Source organism: Vidua macroura, chromosome 3 (assembly GCF_024509145.1).
Source record: "Vidua macroura isolate BioBank_ID:100142 chromosome 3, ASM2450914v1, whole genome shotgun sequence".
NCBI lineage: Eukaryota > Metazoa > Chordata > Aves > Passeriformes > Viduidae > Vidua > Vidua macroura.
The window spans coordinates 19002373-19024924 of record NC_071573.1 but is presented as its reverse complement, the minus strand read 5'-3'; the positions used below and the strand labels follow the sequence as shown (position 1 = coordinate 19024924).

The following is a 22552-nucleotide window of genomic DNA, read 5'->3' as shown; positions in this document are numbered from 1 at the left end:
GCAAAACATAATAGTTTAGCATGTATTTTTAGACAGATACACAAGGTATAGCTCTAGAAACATCAAGAAATGAACAGAGTTGAAGAACACTATAAGAGGAGAAGAAGCTATAAAGCTGAAAATAAGAGCAGAACTTCATATACATACACTCACAGATTTAGAAACAAAATTCAGCCTAGGCTACTGGAAGAGCAACTCAGCATTTCATTCACTAGTAACACAGAATCATAGAATGATTTGGGTTGAAAGACATTTAAAGATCATCTACTTCTAATATCCCTGCTGTGGTCAGGGACATCTTTCACATAAATCAGGTTGCTCAGAGCTCAATCTAACTTGGCCTTAAACACTTCCATAGATGGGACACACACATCTTCTTTGAGCAACCTGTTCCAGTGGTTCACCATACTAACTCTCATACAAAGTAATTTCTTCTTTCTATCTAAAATCATTCTACCGTGCTTTAGTTTAAAACCTTGTCCTATGACACTACAAGCCCTGGTAAAAAGTCTCTCTCCACCTTTCTTATAAGCCCCATTTAAGTACTGAAAGGCCAACATAAGGTCTCCTCAGAACCTTCTCTCCTCTGGGCTGAACTAAGTGCTCTTAGCCTTTCTTTGTAGAAGTCTCAGATCACTTCCACAGCCCTCTTCCAGACCCAATCTAACAGGTCTATTTCTTTCATTTATTGGGGACCCCAGAGCTGGATGTAGCACTCCAGGTGAGATCTCATGAGAACAGCAGGGAAAGAACCCCTTCCCTTGCCCTGCTGGCCATGCAGCTTTGGATGCAGCCCAGGATACAAGTGGATTTCTGGGCTCTGAGTTCACACTGCCGGCTCATGTCCAGCCTCTCATCCACCAGCATCAAGTCCTTATCTGCAAGGTTGCTCTCAATCCATTTTTACCAAATGTATGGATACTGATGATTTTCTTGATCAGGTGCAGGACCTCACACTTGGCCTTGTTGAACATGGGCCCACTTCTCAAGCCTGTCAAGGTCCCTCTGGATGGCACCCCTTCCCTCCAGTGCATCAACTGTACCACTCAGCTTAGTGCCACCTGCAAACTTGCCAAGGGTGCACTCAATCCCACTACATCCACTAATAAAGATATCTAAAAGTACTGGTGCCACTACAGACCCCTGAAGGACATCACAACCATGTACTATCAAATGGAATAAAGGAAAAATGAGGGATATATACAGCTGAAAAAGCCAAGGAGGTTTAGGATGAAATTCAGATGCCTGAACATAGGTACCTATAGTTCCCTTCAACATAGATGTGTCCCTCATGTTGTCTCCTGCCACACCTACAGAGAGGTACAGGACTCCCCTATATCCTACATCATATCGATTAGTCCCACCCAGGGTCTTGAATACTGTAAAAATTTTGAGCAGCTCTAGATGTCTACATTTGGGCAACTGACTCATCTCTAAGCTGCTCAAGCAAAAAAAAAGTAAAGAACATCTGTCAAAGCTGGACTTCTGGCTCCTCTTGCTGAGATTTAAAATGCAATTAGTTAAGCTGGTTCTTTAGCACATACTGAACCAAGTGCATTTAAAAGGATTTTTATCTTATGCTTCTAACTGATTTGTTTCTCTGTACCAGCCAGCAACTGAACAGTCCCAGTGCTGGCTGAGCAGAGGGACAGACTGAGCTGGCAGTTCCACAGAGCCATGGAATTGCAACATTTGAATTTCCAAGTTAAAAAAAGTTACCACAGAAAAACATATGAACATCACTTCATTGTAAATAATCTGTATTTTCACTAGGCAGGAAATACTCTAAATCTTTCCACTTTCCGTACCAAAACATCCCAACAGAGTTAAGCCCCCCCAACTTTTCAAATGACTATTTAACAATCACCCTTCTCAAAGAGCTGTGGTGCAAAGTGTAGCTAGTTTTTCCAAGATCACAAATCCTGTAGCACTGTAAGCCTGGTTATCACCAATCTGTCATCTCATCACTGCAATCAGCTCAACAAGAAAAAAAAAAAAAAACCAAATAAATCAGACACGTTTATCTTTACAAACCTTTTCTCACTGAAAGCATTCCCATCTACACTTCTTTATTTGTAAACAGAGTTCTCCAGTTAAAAATACTCAATAGAAAAACAATCACCACAAAGCTATTTAAAAAACAACACCACACACAAACCCAAAAACTTCAGTTTACAATTTCATGGGTTGTGCATCTACTATCATTTAGAGATTGCCAGAGTTAAATGCAATCAAATCTGTATTGCTTTTACCAGTCCTAGTTGAGGGTAGCAGTTTATTTTGGTTTTAACAAATGCAAATTAACTCCCTCAGCAGCTCATTGTCACAGTGGCTCAAGGTTCACTGTTGAAATTATCTGCTATATGGCTTGTCCCTGCCAAGGCAGTTTTATGTAGCACCTTTACAAATGGCCAGTGCTTTCATCCAGTTATGACACATTTGAGAGCAGAGTATACAGAAGAAGTTCCACCAGCGAAGCTCATTCTCCAGACGTCATCTGTTTGCCTTCCAAATCCTAAAAAAGTAAAAGTACTTGACAAATTAATCCAGAAGAGATTTACCTCTCTTTCCTGCAATCCCTCTGAGCCAGGGAGCTGACTACAGAATTACAGACAGGTCAAGTTGAATCACAGACTTTCCTAGGTCAAGTTGAATCACAGACTTTCCTTACTCTAGGACTGCAAAGCACCTTATGAACCACCCTATTCCTGTGCTCAGGCTATTTCTCCAATCTGCTGCATTAACCATGCATACCAAATACTAATATGCAGTCCCTCTTGTGCAGTCAGTGCCAGAATCTCTGGCTACAGCTGAATCAGTAGCAAAGGATCTATGCATTAGTTCTGCAAAGCAACCCCACCAGCTACAATGATTCCGTCCCCAAACAGTAGCAGAAGAGAGGAACTTGGAGGCAAGACCTAACTTCTGTTTTTTCAAAAGTTTATCCCTACCCTGTCTTCAGACCACTTCTAGCACACTTTGATTTTCATTAACTGGGATCTCATTAGATCATTTTATCAATACATGGGAAATCAGTGTATTCTCTTTGTGCACTCTCCTCACCAGCCCTGGGGCTGGATCCTACTCCTTTACTTCAGTCAGACAGCACAACCTTCAGTCCGGCAGGTCTGCTGGGGGCAACAGCCAATTTGAAAGACAGTCATAACTCTCCTCATTCCTTCTTTCCTTCCCTTACTCTCCCCAAGGTATATGCAGCTAAAGAGGATTGTGGTTTAAGCTACAGAAGTGAACTGCAATTGTGCTGATGTTAAAGCTGATGGGACTTCCATTTCTTGCCACTTACCCTTGGGGACACCTTCAAAATAAAGAGGAAAATAAGCAGCAGAGGAAGATTGCTGTTCAAGCAGTAAGCACACTGGTTTTCAGAAAGCAAGAGACAGGATAAATTCCAAGGAAGAAGCAGCTTGGTAAGGCAAGCAAAGAAAAACATGCAGAGAGCTTCAAGCAAGCTGGACAAATGGAAACAGAGAAGAGAGAGCCACCCCTCCAGTCAAGTCTCCAAATTACTCATTTTGAGGAAGGTGAAGTGTACAAAGCTTCCCCTCCATCCAGCTCCAATTTTAACAGCACTGAGGGAAGCAGTGACCATGCAGTAATAAAGCTGAAAATGGATAGGCCACTTAAAGGAATTAAACTCATTCCATGTTAGTAGTTTCACAGCTACATGTTTCCCCATCTGACACTAACCTTAAATCAAACAGCACTTTTAGGAAAAGAATACATTCACTGAGAAGATGCTAGAGAAAAAACTTAGAAATTCAAATCGCAGAGGCTTGGCTTGACATGTATTTTCAGAGGAAAAGTTTTCCCTCTGAGTGAACTTGCTCTGCAAGACTTATGTTTTCATCTCAGTTCACCCTTAAAATGTACTTTTGAAGTACTGGGTCATCTTACAGCATAACTATCAGCATTTAAAGCAGCCTAAACCAGCACTACTGTTAAAAACAGTGATTTCTCGTTGCCCAGAGAAGGTGGTGATTTTCTCCCCCACGCCTCACTCCCCTTGTCTCCTTATGCCTTATGATGTACTCATACCATCAGCACTGCAAGCCAAACAGCCTTACTCTCAGAGGTAAAAATAAGCAGGAAAAATATTTGACAGGCGAAGTGTTGCTGTGAAGCAGAAACAAATGCAGCACAGCTCCCAGTGAGATGTAAGAACAATCTTAATTATCCACCATCTTGGAAGTGAGTAGTAAGTAAAATCCTATATGGCACATAAAATGAATTACCAGTACCAAAATCTTAAGATAGGAGTCAAATGTGTTACTCAAAAGAAGCAAAGACTTGAGGACTTCAACAATTGGAGAAACAGCCCCCACTCCCTACCATACAGCTCATGATTTTTCACCTTTTGCAACCACGGTGACCTTGAGGCCAAAGGACTCATGTGATAAATTCATCCATTTTCCACATAGCACTTTCTAGAGCCTCCCACCAACTCCTGCATCCATCTCACACATGCCAGCTTGACCAGAAAATACACTTCAGAAACAGATCTAATCTTGACTTGAAGACTCCAAGTGACCAAGAATTCACTGCACTCTTAGGCTAGCTGCTACTGTGGTTTATCACCCACAGTACTGAATTCTTCACTTATTTCTGGTCTGAGTTAAATTAAACATACAAATGACTTTGCTTAAAAGTAACTACCATGCAAAACATGAAGTATGTCATAATAGTTTTAATTAATAAGATGGATCTGAAGTAATAAAAATTGTATCTGCTTCAATTTTCCCAAGATAACAGGTTGGTTAATATTTATGAGATTAGGTAACTTTTCAGCCTTTTCACAAAACAAGTGGATGCATATCAGATTAAACAGTTAAGAGTTACTAGTGAAAACAAATAGAAATTGAATTTTTCATAGACTTGTACCATTAGATACCACCACTGTTGTGGAGCCCTGCAAGGGAGAGTCCAGGCTCCTCCACCCCCCTGCCAATAAGTTGCTTTCTGATAAAGGAGCCAGCTGTCCTTTAGCCTCAGATTACGCACACTTGCTAGACAGTTTCATCTTCATTAGCATTTTTGAAGCTGTTGGTTTGTACTTGTTGCCATCAGCTTCCTTACCTTTTCATTATAGATAACTGCTGGAGTTATTTTAGCCACCACTTCCATTTCTTACCAGAACAGTTTAAGTTCTGAGAAGACATCTGCAGAGCTGGAGGTACTGGGGACACTATCAGCATCACTATCTCCTCAAAGTTAAAAATACTTGTGCTTTTTATATGATAATGTTTTCTCTTCATGCAATTCTTACTCTTTCAGCTTTGCAGCTGCAGATGGTAGCTTACATTCTTTTTTCTACTTTTCCAGTTAGAATGAATTAATTGGGTAAACAAGTCAAAAGCTGTAGATGGAAGTGCTGCAGTATCAGGGCTGTAGATCACATCTCCTTTTAGAGATTGGTAAAAGCTTTCATGCCTGAACACCTTGCCCCAAAAAATACATCTGTTCCTTGCAGCTACCAAAGTAGCACACTGCTATACTGCAGACAACAATCCCTTTTTCACCTCAGGCATCTTTTTTGCTTTAGCATTGTAGATTATGACAGAAGAAAGTTCACTGAAACACTTAGATTTAAAATAGGTAAATAAGTCTCTATATGTGAAATTTCTGCTCAAACATCACTATATATGGAAAAACAGTATTACCCAGGTAGAATTAAAAGTACTAAGTAGAAAGGAAAGGAAAGGTCAGTTCCAAAAACAGGCTGGAAATGGCAGGAACATAAAAACCCCTGTGTTCTAACAACCTGCAGGAACAGCTTCTGTTCAGGTCACTAAGATGCATCATCCTCCTTTTTGGCAACCCGGATTTATTCACATGCAGTAAGTCCTTGTGCATGAAAACCTCCTGCAATACCCTTTATACAACAGCCTCCAATTATTGACATGAGCAACAATGAGGTTAAATCGTTTACAATATCCAAAATGATAGATCATTCAGATATATAGAGTATTTAAAAAACAAGGTGGGAAATAGACAAAAGGACACTTTTATTGGCTTTTCAAAAACAAAAGAAACAAATGCTCATCACTACAATATAGTGAGGCTCCAGGTGATCCCAGAATCTCTGTAGGCTAATACTATATAAAAAAGTGGGGGGGTGGGGGGGGTGGCAGGAACTTCCCAAAAATCTCCATCTTAACTGAAGTTGTTCAGAAATGTCCACTTCATGGAATTCAAGGGAGGAAACAACACAGCCAAAAAAGGCAGTAACTCACTACATAGAGGACAGGAAGACAACATTGGCCAGAGTTGGGACATGCTCCCTAGAGGAGCCCACTAGATGAGCAGCTTGAGCAAGCAGACAAACACACAGCAGACAGGCCAGTTTGTCTGCTTTGTTTTTACCAGAACTTTTAATGGAAAGGACACTAACCCACAGAACATTTCTCTTGTCAGATTCCTTGGACCAGAAATGGCCAAAAACTTAAGAAGGCGCCAGGGTGGAGGAGAAGACAGATGAGAGGGAAAAGGAGAAAATGATTTAGTCAAGACCAAAGTAGGCTGACACTCTCCATTCCCAACTGTTCAAATAGTTTATCTTCCAATTTGGATCATAAAACTAAATAAAAGATAAGTATTGCAAAATAAGCACAAAGCATTTAGATCTCAATGGTAGTGAAAGTTGAATATTTCCATGTCGGCTGCCTGTCATCCCATACTTGACGGTGTTCCAAGCTTGCTACAAAATTTGCTATGAAATTATCTTCTCATTTCCCAGTGACATAGTCTGCTGCCCATGCTGTCTTTCACATAACACTTTTCTTCTGTGCTGATCCCAGCTGTCCATTGAGCAGGATACAGATACTTTGGACAATATAATAAATCTGTTTTTTCCACAATTTGGTTTTGCTCCAAATATTTCCAGCATGACCAAAAAGAAGAAAGAGGGAAGAATAAGAGGAGCTATAAATTAAAAACAAACCAGAAAGCTCCAGAAGCTATAAAACACGATCAACATAAAGATCACCATGTAGATGTAGTTTGGGGATAAAAGAAAATATTTGGAATTCAAAATTTTTATCCAAGTTCTTTCCAGCACGCTAACTGGAAATTTAGTTTCTCCTTGATCTGTCAATACAAAGCTCTCTCTCCTTCCCCATACAGCCCAGGCATATTAATGAATGACTCAAAAATGTGAATTTTCTTTAAGGCTTTAGTTAAGCATTATGCTAAGCAGCTCAGCCATAATGGCAAAGTCATGATTAAAGAGAACTGTAAGTCCGTCTGTTAAAGAAAAACTAAAGAGTATTTTCAAAGACAGAGGAAAGCAGAGGAAAGACACAACACAGCAAAGCTTAAAGCCAAGTTGTGAACCAAGCTGCTGAACCTCAGAACTCCACACATCAATAGGCAATACAAAACATAGACATGAAAGAAACTAATCATTGAAAGCTTGAGCAAGTAGAAAGTTAACCTCATGAACTATAAATGATGTTTACATTAGTTTTGTTCTCCCAATATTACAGCCTTCAAGCTCCCTCAGTAGCATGTGTAGCACCTACTGACAGCTTGGTTTGTTATTAAGTGTCTGGCTCTGAAGAGTATAGTGTTTACTACAAATAGTCTCATTGAGGAAGATCTCTTTTGTGCAGCTGTAACCCCTTCTCCACCAGTAATCAATTATACAGGAACTGAGAGCATTTTCGGACAAACACAGTCCTTCAACCTCGACTCAATATAAAAAGCAATTTGTCCTCCACTGCTTTCTGTAGCTATTACAGATCCTTCTAAGGCATCCATCATATTAGTTTTCAAACACACAGACTTGGTGAATTTTAAGTGCACATGGAAGAAAGCACTACCACTCCTTCCCCGTAACAGGTATTTGGAAGGGGTCATCTCACCAAATGGATTATCTCCACACACACACACATTTCTAATAGCAAGAGTGACAACAGCTCCTACTTCCTATGCGAAATGCAAGGCAACTCTGTAATCCATTTCCCTACTCAATAATTAATATGTAAAACCACAGGAATGTTACTCTCCTGACTCAATCTCCCTAAAATGAAAAGTCTGAAATAGAAGTCTGGAACTGTAAATCTTTCCATGCAAGATAGTTAAAGAAAAAAGCAAACACTTTCCCAAAGCCCAAATCTGGACATTTCTAATCATCAGCTATAAGATGTTCCACCAGACTTATGAGGAACTACAAAGACATTTAATACAAATCTTGAGAAACCTCTGCTTCTTTTCTCACCTGTTTATTCTGTTCTATTCTATAGTTCTGGAAGAAAGCCTTTATTTGAAAGCACAAATACCGTATCAGTTAAAAAGAAAACTTATGAGTGAGCCACAAGTTACAGTTAGGCAGATTCCTTGTCACCAACAACCAGTGTCTTGGATGGCACCTCTCCCTCAATTGCTCAGACTAACCATGACTACTACAGCAACAAGATGAACAGCCTGCTCCCCACATTCTCCTCTCCTCATGTAAAGAAGTTCGAGTCCTAACCCCAAAGAGGACCCCAACTACTTCCTGCAACTGGAAGCACATACTTCCCACCCATACTGACAAAGGAATTAATTTTCTGTTAAAAACCATTTTATTCTGACTGGGTTTTCAAACAGTTTCCCTACAATACACCACACACCTCCCTCAAGACAAAACAAACAAACCAAAAAACCCCACTCCAAAACCCCTCTCTATCATCCTTCTAGGAAGAGCATCCTGGAAGATCACAGTAAAGGTCCAAATATAAGACTGCTGTTCACATTTGGAAAGTCTGTGACACCCTTTTGCAAAACCAAACAGAAGTCAAAGCTGCACTAACACAAGGCTTCTTTTACAGAAAATTAACAGTCTACTAATATAAAAGCTTCCTTTAGAATTAATATGTAGGGGAGGAGATTAATCCATGTACTCATTTGCCTACCTCCTTACCCAATTGCTGATGTGATCTTGTAAAGGTCCATTTGAGTCCAATCTAAGGTGGTTTTAAGTCTACTGGACAGAGATTTATTAGAGCTTTCATCTCAAAAAAAAAAAGCCCAGATTGGTGAAATACCACAGTAAAATCAGTTTATAGCTAATTAAGATGGATGAATGGTGGCAGAGTGCAAAAGAAGGCAGGAGCAAGGAAAAAGACAAAAGTTTCATTCAACCATTACAGGATGACCCACCAATCATTTAGCATAAGCAACTAGTAGGAAAACAGATCAGGAAATACAGAACTCAATGACCCATTGGCATTGACGTTACATTACACAAATAAATAACTAAGTGGGCCCTACTTGAGCAAGAAGATTGAACCTCCTTCCAACCTCAGCCATTCTGTGGTTCCAATGTCATTTAGGTATAGAAACAACTAAAAAATCAAGAAATGCAGTTTCCAACTCCAGCTTTGCTTCCTGCAATTTAAAACCATCTCTACTATTGCAAGACCATTAAGTTAAGAGTCCAATCTATTAAACTAACATTCCTTTATCATTACATCTTATTAGTAATAAAATCAGTTTTATTTTACAAAGTTTTAATAGCCTCATTCATTACCACCAGGTGTCTTAATTCCCAAAGAGCAATGAACAAATACAAAGCATACTGAATAGTTATAGAATTATTATTCTACAGTTTTGTCCTAGTACAAGTTTCTCCTCTAACTATCTGTAGTTAATTAAAAGATAAAACTGCTGCCCCTTGGAAGTCCATAGGGAGCAAAGCTGAGTGCAACTGAATGCAGATTTTTCAAGTTTCCTGTGTCAACTTTTACTCAATTCTATTAATAAACAGGATTGCCAATATCTAGGCTCAAAGCACATCTATCACAACAATAAATGTGTTGGAATTTCACTTTCTGAAATACTGTTTGAACAGGATGTTTCTGACTACCTTTATATCTGAAAGCCATCCATGCCGTCTGTGATACTCTCTATTTCATTTAGAGAGGACATACATATTAAGGATTTAGGGCTTTTTGAAAGAAGTCCACTGCAAACACATCTTAATTTATTTGCTGTGCAATTTATAACTGTGTCACTGTAAACAGCACGTAATAGCATCCTGTCTTCTCCGTTTTTTTCTCCAGAGTGTACTCTGCCTGCAGTGCTGCTGAGTTTAAAAGGAATGGGATCTTTTTGTTGTTCTTAGAGTGATGCATTTCAAATGGTACTTGAGGAGTTTGTCTTCATTAAGAAATGGTAATGAAAAGGGCAGTATATTAGAGAGCATCACGGCATCTGACAAAAGCAAAGACCAACTGCAATTTCAAGTAATTTAGACCAAATACTACACCTTTAATTTTCCCATCCCAAGGGATAAAAAACCAAAAGCTTAATTCACTCTGCATAACACACTTTGTACAGTAGAACAATTTTATTTGGGAGGAATAAGACTGAAGGAGGACAGTGGAGACTGACCTAAGTGATTATCACTGATCTAGTGATACATTGCTGTATAATCTTATTTGTAATCCATCCACAGCTCTACCAGTATCCTTTTAGAGGTGACTTAGGAAGAAGTGTAAGTGCTTTACAGGGTCTGCCTCCTTCCACAACAGCAGTAGCACCCCTGATGATTTTGAGGCATAGGAGACAGGCTGTTACCCTCCTAGATATTGGTGCTCCCTCACACTTCATGCTTGCCATTCAATTTCACATACTGAAGCAGAGTGAAAAATTCAAGCACTGATGCTTATGTTCCCCCTCTCTGAAAGGCACAAAATGTGGATTTCTATGTACAGACCTCTTCAGCTCAATGATCAGTCTGTAGAGAAGCCACAGCCAGCCATAAAGGCAACATGTTTCTGGACTTTACAAACATGACAGGTACTTTGCTCTGCCACTCTATTCCAGCTTTCAAGGTGCTACTCTGAGCCTGAACAACACAAAGATGACGTCGGGATGAGTAAATTAATAATTTCATAAAGTAGTCGTTGAATAGAACATGCTGTAACCTATAAACCAAGCCTTTTGAGTTTCCCAGATTTCCCCCTCCAATTAGACAAAGTAAGACACCTAATACTTCTCAATGCTTCTGTACACCCAACCCTTTCTGCATATCAAAACAACTTACAGCAACTCTTTGGTAGCTTCTGTACAACACTCTAGACATGTCAGAGGAGAAACAAAGTTATCAATTTCCATCCTGACGAAGATCTATGAAGAGCCTACTGCATTGCCAGGAGCCTGTACAGGTCAGGAAATGAATCTTGTGAAAGAGGACTGCAGATACCAGGCACATCAGTCTCTCACAGAAAATCTGAAAGGTAACAAGAACTACTTTTTCACATCGTAGCTTAGTAGTTACATTAAGCCCGTACTTCAGAATTTCTACCGGGTGCCTGCAGAAGCGGCAAACCAGCAGAAACAGCAAACACTCAAAGGGAGTAAATCTTCTGCCATTACTTTACCTGCAATAGTTCAGAGACAGTCTGCTTTACAGCAGAGAGAAAAAACATCTGCTGGGTTGCTGACAATACACATGGCACTCTGTGCCTAGGATTTATCATGAAAAGCTCGGAAAGAGACAAATATCACAGGAGGATACTACACAGAAGTCAAGAGAAAATTATTCTAATGTTTCCAAGCACTGAGGCTTTAGAGATGAACTGCAGCACAGAACAAAATATTAAGCCACATGCACCAAGGCTCTTCCTAACACGAACATCATATATTTTCCTGTATGCTTTTTGCATACATGACCTCAAACATAACAAGTGAGTTAAAAAACAGTCTCCCCATCTAACTGAGCACAAACCCTTTGTCCTTTCTGCTTTCCATTAAAAGCTGAATACATCATCTCGAAAAACATTAAAGACTTGGTGAGAAGATCTTTGCAATTGTAGGGACATACCATGCCCCCTCACCTACTATCCTCCTAATGCCTTATATAGTCACAGCAAACTTCAAATTAAAAAGGAGATGTTCTAGAATGCCTTAGAAGTTCAGTTCTGTTTTAGAGTGATTTTCAAGTTCACTTTGGTTTGTTTGTGGTTTTTTTTTGAAGGCAGTCACAGATTTTGACACCCATCAGAGGTGAAGTAATCTTCTGATTTGTTTGCTCTATAAGGTTCTTAGAGAACTGTGGCCCTGTTGCTACAGTTGAGAAGTCACCTACTTGTCATCTGTCCTTTATGTCCCACAGTCACACCCTATATTGTAAGTCCAATTACACTCATTTTATAAGGGCTTCTTTCAGATGTCAACAAAGACTGAATTGCTAAAAGAGATGAGCATATGCAAAATTTGACTCAGTCTGGTTACACGAGAAATAAACTCTCTGAAAGTTGTAAAAGAGTTGAGCTGCAATTGAACAACTGGAATATGCTTTAAGCAAAAAAAAAAAAATCTGTTTTCACAATGAAATAATACATAAGGATGAATACAGAGGAGATGTTGGTCACAACATGAGCACTGCTGATACCTACGGAGCAGAATAGGAGTAGGAATATTAGCAAAAGAAAGAATACAACAGTTGTTTCCTATAATATGTAAAAGTTTACTGTTTGCAGAACTCAGAGGAAAAGGAAGATTAATGCTACATATCATGAAATAACCTGGTTTTAAGAGGTTCAATCCACCCATTTCATTGGAATTACTTTTGTACATCTCTGGAGTGCTTGGTAGACATCAGGGTAAAGCTTGACATCCATTCCTCAACTTGCTTCACAGGTAGCTGTACTGCCTTTCAAAGCACCAGAGAAATACCCACCCTAAGCAGAGCCAGAGCAGGGAGGGCTCTTCTGGCAGCTGAAGTTCTCGTCTGCTTTTGGCTTGTCCACATATAACAGCAAGTCTCAGCCTACTCATGGTGCCAAAAACACATACTGTGGTGTAAGAGGACAGTCCCATATGCTTCTGCCCTGCACCAGAGACACACTCGATGCAAAAGTCTCAGTGGTCACCATTCTTCCCATTTAGAGAAGGACTTAGAGAACAGCACTGCTCTCCCTCGGGCTGCTCACACAAGTGTTTTGGTTTACTTGATGCCAGGCCTTTCAGTGTGATTTGACTTTCACTGCGTAGCACCAGAACTCCAGATGTCAGAGGAGTTACCAAAGCATCCTAGTCAGAAATGAAAGTCTTAAAAAGAGCAAGACTTCAGAGATTATCCTATGCAGATGTGTCCATATACACACTCCATATCCCCCTTCCTGTTTTCCCTAAACTCATTAAATCTAACAAAGAAACTGCTTCATGGGGAGAAGGGGCAGCTGGGAAGGTGGGGGAGAAGGAGAGAAGCAGTGCAGTTTTACAGAATGGACAGGGAAAAATGAGCCTGACAAACGGTAAGATGTGAGCAGATATGCCCCAATTACAACAAAATTTAGGTAACAAGCTAACTCATGCTCACTCGTTCTCTAAAGATCCAGAAGGTAGTGGGAAAAGGCAGGACACCACAAGAGACACAAGCTTCTAAGTTGTGTTCAAAGGATTCATAGTTTCACACATGCAACATGGCTCTTCTACAAAGGTCCCAACTTTTTAGCTGCTTCCAAGGCACAAGAGGAAAGCAGGTTCCTTTTCCTGAACTTGTTGTACAGTGCAGCAGAGAGCACATAGGTAAAACAGTAGCTATCAATGATAGAATGCAAGTTTCAAAAATTGTCCTGAAATTATCAGAGAAGGCACTGGGAGAGTGGCAGGGCATGTGCACAAGTGGGACAAGGCAAGAACAGAACGGGTGAATGCAGATGAGCTCAATGAACAGATGAGCACAAGACAAAAATATGGTAATTCTAAAAGCCAGCATAAAACAACTGAGGAAGAAGATGGCAAGAAGGCAAACTAACAATGAAATGCAATCAGTTGCAAGAAAAATAGCAGTCAATACCAGACTACACTCAGACAGCAATCTATTAACAATCAGTTATGGTGAAACAGCAATAAAATGTAGTCAGTAAAATGACCAGCTGAAGGAAATACTCTTTTTCACACATCTAAACTACTATTTCCTCTACACAGTTACTATATTTTTGATTGTTCATTCAATTAAATTAAGCCTCTGTTTTCTCTATACAATAACTGCAGTATTTACAAGACTATGAAGAAGCCATATTTGATCTTGAGGCAGAGGCTGCTTGTTGCATCCTGGGTTTTAGGTTCAGATTTGGGGTTCTGGTCTTTGTTAGCTTACCGGTTCCATGTATCCTCGTGTATCCCCTGTGTCTTCCCCCCCCACGGAAGTTAGCCCCAGGCTGATGGCCATTGGGTTTTCTCCCCTGCCACTCCTGTGACCACTCTCCCGCCCAGTCCCCAGCAGTTCCGTGCTCGTCACCTCATTCTTGCGGTCCCACTGGCCCTGAACCCCCATGTCCACCCCCGTCGTGTCCCCATTGGCCGTTGTGGCAATGTCACCGCCATGGCATCTGTGTTCATTGGGCGGAGAGCTCCAGACCTCCCCTGTCCCACCCCTATATCCCTCCGTGGCACCCCAGCCTCGGGGCCAGATTTGTCCAAGCGAGGCTGGGAGCGGCCGCGGCTTCTCCATCGCGGCTCCTGTGACCAATAAAGCATCCAGCCGCGACACGGATGGGTTTGGACAATTTCCTGCCTCTTCATTTCCTTCCCTCGCGCCGACGACAAAGCGTGGCCAGCCCACTCCGGGGCGCAGCCGCAGAAGCGCCTGGAAGTAGTGGTGGCATCGACCCTGACGAGAAGCCGAGGCGCCAAGCCGCGTTCTTGGGAGTCGGTCAGGGCGGGAAAAGTGACGCACTGCCAGAGCTGCTCACAAGGTTTCATGTAAACATTTGGGAAAGAGTTGTTCATATTATCATGGTCCCACTTCAGCAAACTGTATCAACTCATTCATGTACATCAGAGGCAGTGGTAGTTTGGCTCTTTGGGAAGACAAGACCATAAAGATTAAGGGGAGGAAAGCTGGTAGAAATCGAATCAGGTTCTCCACAAAGATGTGCCACACTGTATCCCTGGAACACCGCCTTAAAGGCTTACTGAAGTCCCAATCAAGGGCAGAGAGTTTCCTTTTGCATGGGTCCATATCCCTGGCAGTAAGAGTAGACTCATCTACGTTCCTTCAGCAGTGGAAGCAGTGGGCTTTTCATGTTTATGTTTACAAACATAAATGTTGTAAACATTTTGTAAACAAAATGTTGCTGCAACTTCTTTGGGAGTTTCTTGTCCTCCTGCCTGTGAAGATCGACACGTATTTCCTAAGCTCCTCCACATTCACAACAAGGCAAGGGATCACTGGAATGCAGCAATCATAGCCCAGTGTGGTTGAAATTCATAAATACCAGTTTCCAACACTGAACAAAACGACGCATCAAAGAACAGTATTCAGCCACCACCACCAAACTTTTTTTCACCCTTCACAAGTTCAAATTTGCTGCATATGAAACTATGACATTCGAAGGGGCTACCTTCTATTTGGCAATCTAGAGATCCCTACATGCTGTTTACCCTATCCCTCTTCTAATGGGAAGCATTGGATACAAGCGCAATAAACTCGGTCTTTTTTCAGTAGCTAGATAAGGAAGTTTTATTTAATGAAATGAGTTCCTGCCTAATGCTTTAATTTGGGCTCACGATATTGTAGAGCTTAAATAAAAGGTGTCGTATCTATTTGGCTGACAGTTTTTTTTTTCAAAACTGAGACATACCTGCTATTGTGTACACTCACTTTTTTTAAGACAGAAACTAATAGAACTGATGTACTGCACAAGGAAACTTGAGCAGGCAGCCTTGGTGGCAGTACATGCACTGGTTGATTACAGAAACACAAAAGCTGTTCATGAAAGGAGATGGTAACAGCTTGCATTTCCCTACAGCACTGCAGAAGGAAACAATCAGTTTTGAAAAGAACTATTTCCAAGTTAAAAACTAGCGAAGGCCCTGTGATTTCACAGATAACAGCTCCTGATGTGTCCTCTCAAGTAACTGGCAATCAATCAATGCAGCAAATTAAAACCCTATTTATACAGGCTCACAGAAACAGGATATGATACAATACCTTTAAAATCTGACAGAAGGCAGACAACTGTTTATGTTCTGTATATCAGGCCCAGTTTCACTGAACTTTATCTCAGCTATAGAGCCACAGCTTTCAGAGTGCAGGAGGTTTAGTTTTGCAAAGCTCCATCACTCCCATCTCACTTTGAGAATACAAGTTCTTCTCACAAAGGAGAGCTACGTGTGCTTGTACAGCCATAATAGCTGTCCTTCCATGCCCAGCTGTATCTGTCTACACTTTTCCTCAAATACTTTTGTCCGAACTCTCAGATTGTCTCCTAGTTCAGGGGGTGAGGAAGTGATGGTGGTGCAGTCACAGCTACAGAAATAGGGGGAAGGATTTAAGAGCTGTTTCACTAACTTAAACTTTCCTGGAACAGACATCAGAGCTTTTAAACAATGCCAAGGGCATTGTTTTGTTGTGTGAAATACAGTCCTTTCCTTTGGCCCCTGGAGATCACAGAACTGTGGAATGGCCTGGGTTGGAAGAGATTTTAAAGACCACCTAGTTCCAACCCCTCTGCCATGGGCAGCAACACCTTCTACTCTACCAGACTGCTCAAAGCCCCATCCAGCCTGGCCTTGAGCACTGAAAGGGATGGGGCATCCACAACTTCTCTGGGCCTGTTCCAGTGCCTCAATACCCCCCACAGTAAAGAATTTCTTCCTACCATCTAACCTAAAACTAGTCTCTTTCAGTCTGAAGACATTCCCCCTTGTCCTGTCACTACATGCCTTTGTCCTAGGCTCCTTAAGCCTGAAATGCCAAGTGTCATCCCCACCCCCCTCCAATATAGTTATGTTTGAGATATTGTAACAAATATCTTATTAATTTGTATAATCAGATTTGCTATGTTAGGCCATCTGGCTTTATAGCACACACACTGTAACTAGCTTTATAAAGTTTACAGAAAATTTGAGTTTTCTTTACAAAACAAACAAGAAAATCCCCACATTATTTTATGAATACATAAAAGGTTTTAGTCACTTGGGATAGCAATTTAATTCACATTGAATTATATAATACAATCATCTAATTTAAGTTTTACACCATAATAATATAGTAATGAACTTAAATAGCCTATAAATAAGTAAGTTTTTAAGAACCTGGCCATATTCCTGGGAAAGCAGGTCATTACCTAGAAGCCAGCCAAGTATCATTGAATAATAACTACAGCAAGATGGCCCAGTGTCAGACCTTGTCCACCCTTTTCTCCAGTGCTCTCTATACCTCTGCCAGTATGTGCTGCTGATACTGGTCTAGCATATTTTAATTTTCAGAGTGCGGGCAACAAAAAAAAGACCAAAGAACAGTTCTGTGAAGCTTTTGGGAGCAGAAAATGGAGAAAGGAGTAATTCAGAACCTCCAGCCAACCTACTAATGGAGGGATTTTTACCCAGTTGGTGTAAAATTAACCCCTTGGTTATCCAGCCAACCAAGATGCAGTCCAACTCACCGTCCTCACTTCTGCAAGGAGTCACTAGTTTACAGGTTCACTTCTCTTTCTGTTTTTCAGACAAGCTCTATCTACAGTCATTTTCCCACCCTAATGACTTCTAAAGAACACAGATCTATAGGGCAGTGGTAGACAGGAACTATAGTTCAGATTTCCCAGCATTAGGGCATGTAACAGAAGACAAGAAGTCAAAATAGGCATGGTCCTGTAAGCCTGGGCTGGGGCATGCAAACACTTTGGGGACCTCGGTGCCCTCAAGGCCAGAGTACAGCAGACTAACAAGGCATTTAAAACTGGCCCACTCACACAGCATCTTTTCCTCAAAGCTTATCAGGATTCAAAACTAGCCCTCCTGGAGACAAATATCCAATCCTATACACTCATGGTTAAAGAACCAGGTGCTGCATGCAGAGGTAGAAAGCAGGCACGGCAGGCTCCGGAAGGGTGAGCAAGTAGCAGTAACTAACTATACATGCCCCTAGCACCTGCAACCTAACAAAGTCCTGCTGTTGATCCTGAGAACAGCTGGATGCTGTATCTAAATAAGCCTCAGTAACAAAATAGTAACTGAGAGCACCAGAAACATACACACACCCACACTCATTGTTGATATTTACCTGTGTGCTTTTCTATTCCTGTACCAGGGCACTTCAGAAATAAGAGGTGAAAAGAGCAAAATATCTATAGCCTTTCCACAGAATTTATCTGTTTCTACTTCTACCCAGACCACCACTATTATTTCCATTTAGCCTCAGAAACAAAAGCAGGGGTAGTTTGAAGAACAGGACCCCCCCCCCCCCGCCCAAATCACAGCTATGGTACAGCTCTTTACTGGCATTTAAACTACTTCTTCAAGATTATCTTATCAAACCTTTGAACAAAAGTACTACATAGAAAAGTAGGATCTGAAATCTAAATCCAAGCGAGGGCTAGATGGCAGTGAACCAGTGGCCAGCTGCCTGTCAGCTCTCTCAGCAGCAGGGCATCACTGCTCAAGGCCAAACAGAGAAAGGACGCAAGCTTGTCATTAGTAATGAGATTCTGCAATGCAGCCGTGTGCTACCAACTCTTGGTCATTTTACTACCCTCAATGCTGTAAGGAAGATCCAGACCTAGGAATTACCCATCACCCTGCACTTAAGATGATAGCATGTAAGCGGCACCACCTCAGATAAAAACTCCGGACTAAAATTTCTCTTCCTTCTACGTACATTCTCAGCTTTCTCTTCTTCCTCTTCCCTTCTTCGCTTGTTTGAGGGGGTGAGGGGAAAGACAGAAAGTCAAAGTAAAACATTAGTCAGAGCACCAATAAAATTCTCCTTCCCTCAACTTTGTATCACATCATTTTGCCTTCCTCTCACACCTGTCTTTCACAGATTTTACTACCTGCAGTCTGTGCAGTGCTATTTTCAGTTTCTTTTAAATATAACCTTTAACACTATTCTAAACTGAACCTGAGAAAAGAATTCAGATAGCCAAAATCTCATGCTTTTGTACACTTATGACTGAGCAGAGTACTTAATTCAGTTTTTCAGCATACAACAAGCACAATCACTGCTCTAGAGAAGTTGTCAGATAAGACCCTCTGGTGTCAGAAAAGGCCATAAAAGTACTTGTTTTACTGCAAGACTGAAGTTATAGTATTGAGGCCATGGAAGCCTCTTTCTTCTCACCTGCTCCCAGTTCTTCATGCCGGTAAAGAAGGCCCCTTGGCTCAGAAATATACTTCACTTTGATTTTCTACTGCTAGCAGCTCCACTATTAGTTTGCTCAGTGGTGAAAGCTCAAGTAACTCATGGATTTAGCCTGTCAAATACCAAATAACTGCACAGATGGAAGCTTCCCCAGCCTGTCCAGGCCCCAGTTTCAGTGTTTGATCATCTTAAAAATGAAGTGATTTTCCTAACTGGAATTTTTCCTACAGCAAATTGTGCCTGTTGCACCTTTAAGGGCCTGAAGTAGACAGCAAGTAAAACAAACCTGAAAACCCAATCTGTCAGACAACCCTACAGGCTTATACTCAGTTTGGTATGAAACAGATCCTCTTAGCAGTGTATTGTAGAAATCTGTAACCCCAAAAGCTTTTAGCAACTGGAAAGAAACTGGACAATGTATTTGGTCCGTCATCAGATACACTGTCCTTTCCTTGACCTCTGCAGCCCACAACACCGGCTTTGAGCCCATCCTTGCTCTCCCTATAGCAATAGCCTCCTGCTACCACCCCAACGCTGTATCCTCCATCCCTCTCCATCAGTTTCTCTCGCCTCGCTGTCCCCAGTTCACCAAACCACAGCAAACCTTCTCTGTCCATCATCCCTTCCCTGGCCCTTTCCCTTTTCCCCACTGCCTGCTCTTGCTTTTCACAGATTATATTTTGCTTTCCCACCCTCAACGCTGTATCACAGCCGACCCTACAATCCCCTGCCAGGACCCTGCTCTGGTTTTCCCACGGCACCACGTTTGTTTGTCATTACAGACACGCGTGTTATTTCCTGTGGGTGCCGGGGGGAGCATTACCTCGAGGGCAATACCCTCGCAGTAGCAGCGTCTCCGCTTCCTTCCTCCGCTCCGTTCACCCTAAGCCCACGCCCGCCCACCGAGACCCCCGGCGGGGCTGCACGGCTCCTACGCGGGACCCACGCACAGAGAATTCCCCGCGCTCCAGCCCCGCCGTTCCCAGCGGCCGCCGCTTCTGCTGCAAGTGTTGGCGGGGGCGCCCAAAAAGTGACGGGTTTAAAACTTCTGACTTCTCTTCGAGGCGTTCCCGGAGCCGCGGCCACGGCAGCACCGCAGCGGAGCGCAGCCCCCTGCAGCCCCCGCGGGATGCCCGGAGGGCGCCCGGACGGGCGGGGGCAGCCCCGCGGGGCAGCGGCGGCACCGCGGGACCCCGCGCCCAGCGCTGGCACTCACCCGCCTCACCGGGAGCGACCTTCCCGCGGACGCCAGCAGCAGGAGAGCGAAGCCGAGAGGCGAGGAGAGCATGTCCGGGGGCGGCCCCCCATGCGCGGGGCCCGGCGAGGCTCCGGCTCCCGCTCCCCGCGGAGGCTCCGCACCGGGCACAGCGGAGCGGCAGCAGATGCGCCGGGGACTCCGGCGGCCGCTTTTGTAGCGGCGGTGGAGGCGGGGAGGGGCCGGCCCAGGTGCAGCCCGGCCCGGCCCGGCCCCGCCCGGCGGAGATGAGGAGCCGCCGCGGGTGGCGGTCGCTCCGCGGGCGGATGGGTGTCGGGAGGTGGCAGCGCCGAGGGTTTTGTTGGGGAGGGGAAAGGAAAGAAAAAAGTGGAAGCAGCGCCTCTACGATCCCGTCCCCCACCTTTTCAACTTCTTATTCTATTTTACTCTGAATCTGTTCAAGCTTGAGCATTTTGGTGACCTTCAGGCCGTTCGTGACGTCCAGGTTTTATTAGGTTTAATAATAGTGAATGCAATTATCCATTGATAACCTGAATTTGCAGAGCTGCACACAGAGCAGATCAGAGCTTGGTTTCTGAGTTGAAGACGGGGCACAGGTCAGCCCCGGCAGTAATATGATATGTAAATCTCGAGAATTATGCTCTCCTAGCAAATGAAGGCTCTGCATCTGCTTTGTGCTAGATTCATATTACTGTTCTTATTTATTCACTTTGCACTGACTCGTAGAACTAAACCTGCTCTATAGCAGCTATATTCGGTGACATTCCACACCACAATCTGGAAGAAAGCCATCAGAGCTAGAAGGAAAGCTCAAAATTGAACCAGGAAGTGGGGAAAATATTTCACGTTGGTCAGTTAGATGCAGCTAGAATATAAACAAGTAAATAGCTTAAATATTAACTATGTGTATTAATTTCAAATAGAACACAGCATCAGTCTGATGCTTTGGAAATGTAACTAGTTAGAGCATCAATGCTGTGAGATCATGAAATCATTAAATTCCTCAGAGGGTGAATTGCCAGGGCAGCACTTATATCTCAACAGCTAACTCCAGACAGAAAGAATCTGCCATGGTGGTTTGGATGATTGAAGGCAGAAAAGATATTTCCTTCAACTTTTCTAAAATGAAATAAAATAAAGATTAAAAAAAAAATACTATGTTTAGGCCAGGCATCAGAAACCTTTAAATAAAGAGAAAGAAACCTCTATCCACCTGGATAGCAATGCCAGCCTTAGTATGGTGCACCTATTTCATATGCCAATCTTTACTGCTCTCTATTGTTTCTGTACCAGGCTTATAAATTAAGTTTTCCAGTTAAGACTTCTGCTCCCGAGATGATTCCCAGCACCTGTGTGTAGCAGAGGGCTGGCTGCTTTTGCCAGACCTTAGTAGACTCATGCCTCCATTGAGAAGCCTGATCAGGGCTACAACAGTGACATATATCCTGTTGGAAGCAGGAATTTTACTTTGGAGATTAACTCTGCTTTCCAGAAATAATCCAAGGTAGCTCTTCAGGCATGATGATGCTGTACCAGGGCATGATGACCAAGCAGCCAGGCAGACTAAGACTTAACTCTCACAGCCTGTGTACTCTCTATGTTATCCTTGTGAATGGAGATGTGCATGGCTGATACCAAGAAAGGATGAGATGGCTGAAGGAGGAGGTGCTGTGGAGATTGGATCGTTCTGTTTAGGCTCCAAAGAACTCATAGAATAGAGAAAAGTTATATAACCAGAATTCTGAAAGACGCCATGGAAAAAAACCCACTCTTGCCTTAATTAAGGGATATTTAAATATTACTCTGCATATGCTAATAAGCTCAGTGAAGTACATGCTGCCGCATACATAACTACATTACTCAATTCCCCCCTTAGATCATGATATACAGAAGGAGGAGAAGGGGTATAAGATTGGGCCGTATACAAGCAGGGTAGAAATATCACCAGGTTAGGAGGAAGACCCACAAAGACCTTGGAGACCATTGCTGGGCTACTCTCTTCTCCCTCCTCCCAAGCAAGGATGCCTTTTTTGATAAGCTTCTGCACACAATAATTGTTATTGCTACTATTAATATCTCTATTGCATCAAGTGCATTTATCAGCCTCAATTCTGAATCTGGATTTCTACTGCTTTACTAAACCACACTATTCATGAATCTGTGATTGCACAAGTTCCTATTCACCACAACCAGACCTACAGGGATGAAACTTCAGTATTTGTGAATCTGTGCTCATGGAA

The 22552-nt window shown here is 42.4% G+C and overlaps 1 protein-coding gene across 1 annotated transcript in view; it reads right to left on the bottom strand.

Annotated features, from left to right (window-relative positions):
- The window catches only part of GLP1R (glucagon like peptide 1 receptor), an 86877-nt gene extending 64730 nt beyond the window's left edge, over window positions 1-22147 (bottom strand). The window contains 3 exon segments of the mRNA XM_053972437.1: window positions 20313-20618; window positions 20620-20772; window positions 22115-22147. Coding sequence (XP_053828412.1) covers window positions 20313-20618; window positions 20620-20772; window positions 22115-22147 — 492 coding nt within the window.
- Window positions 22148-22552: the final 405 nt, after the last annotated feature.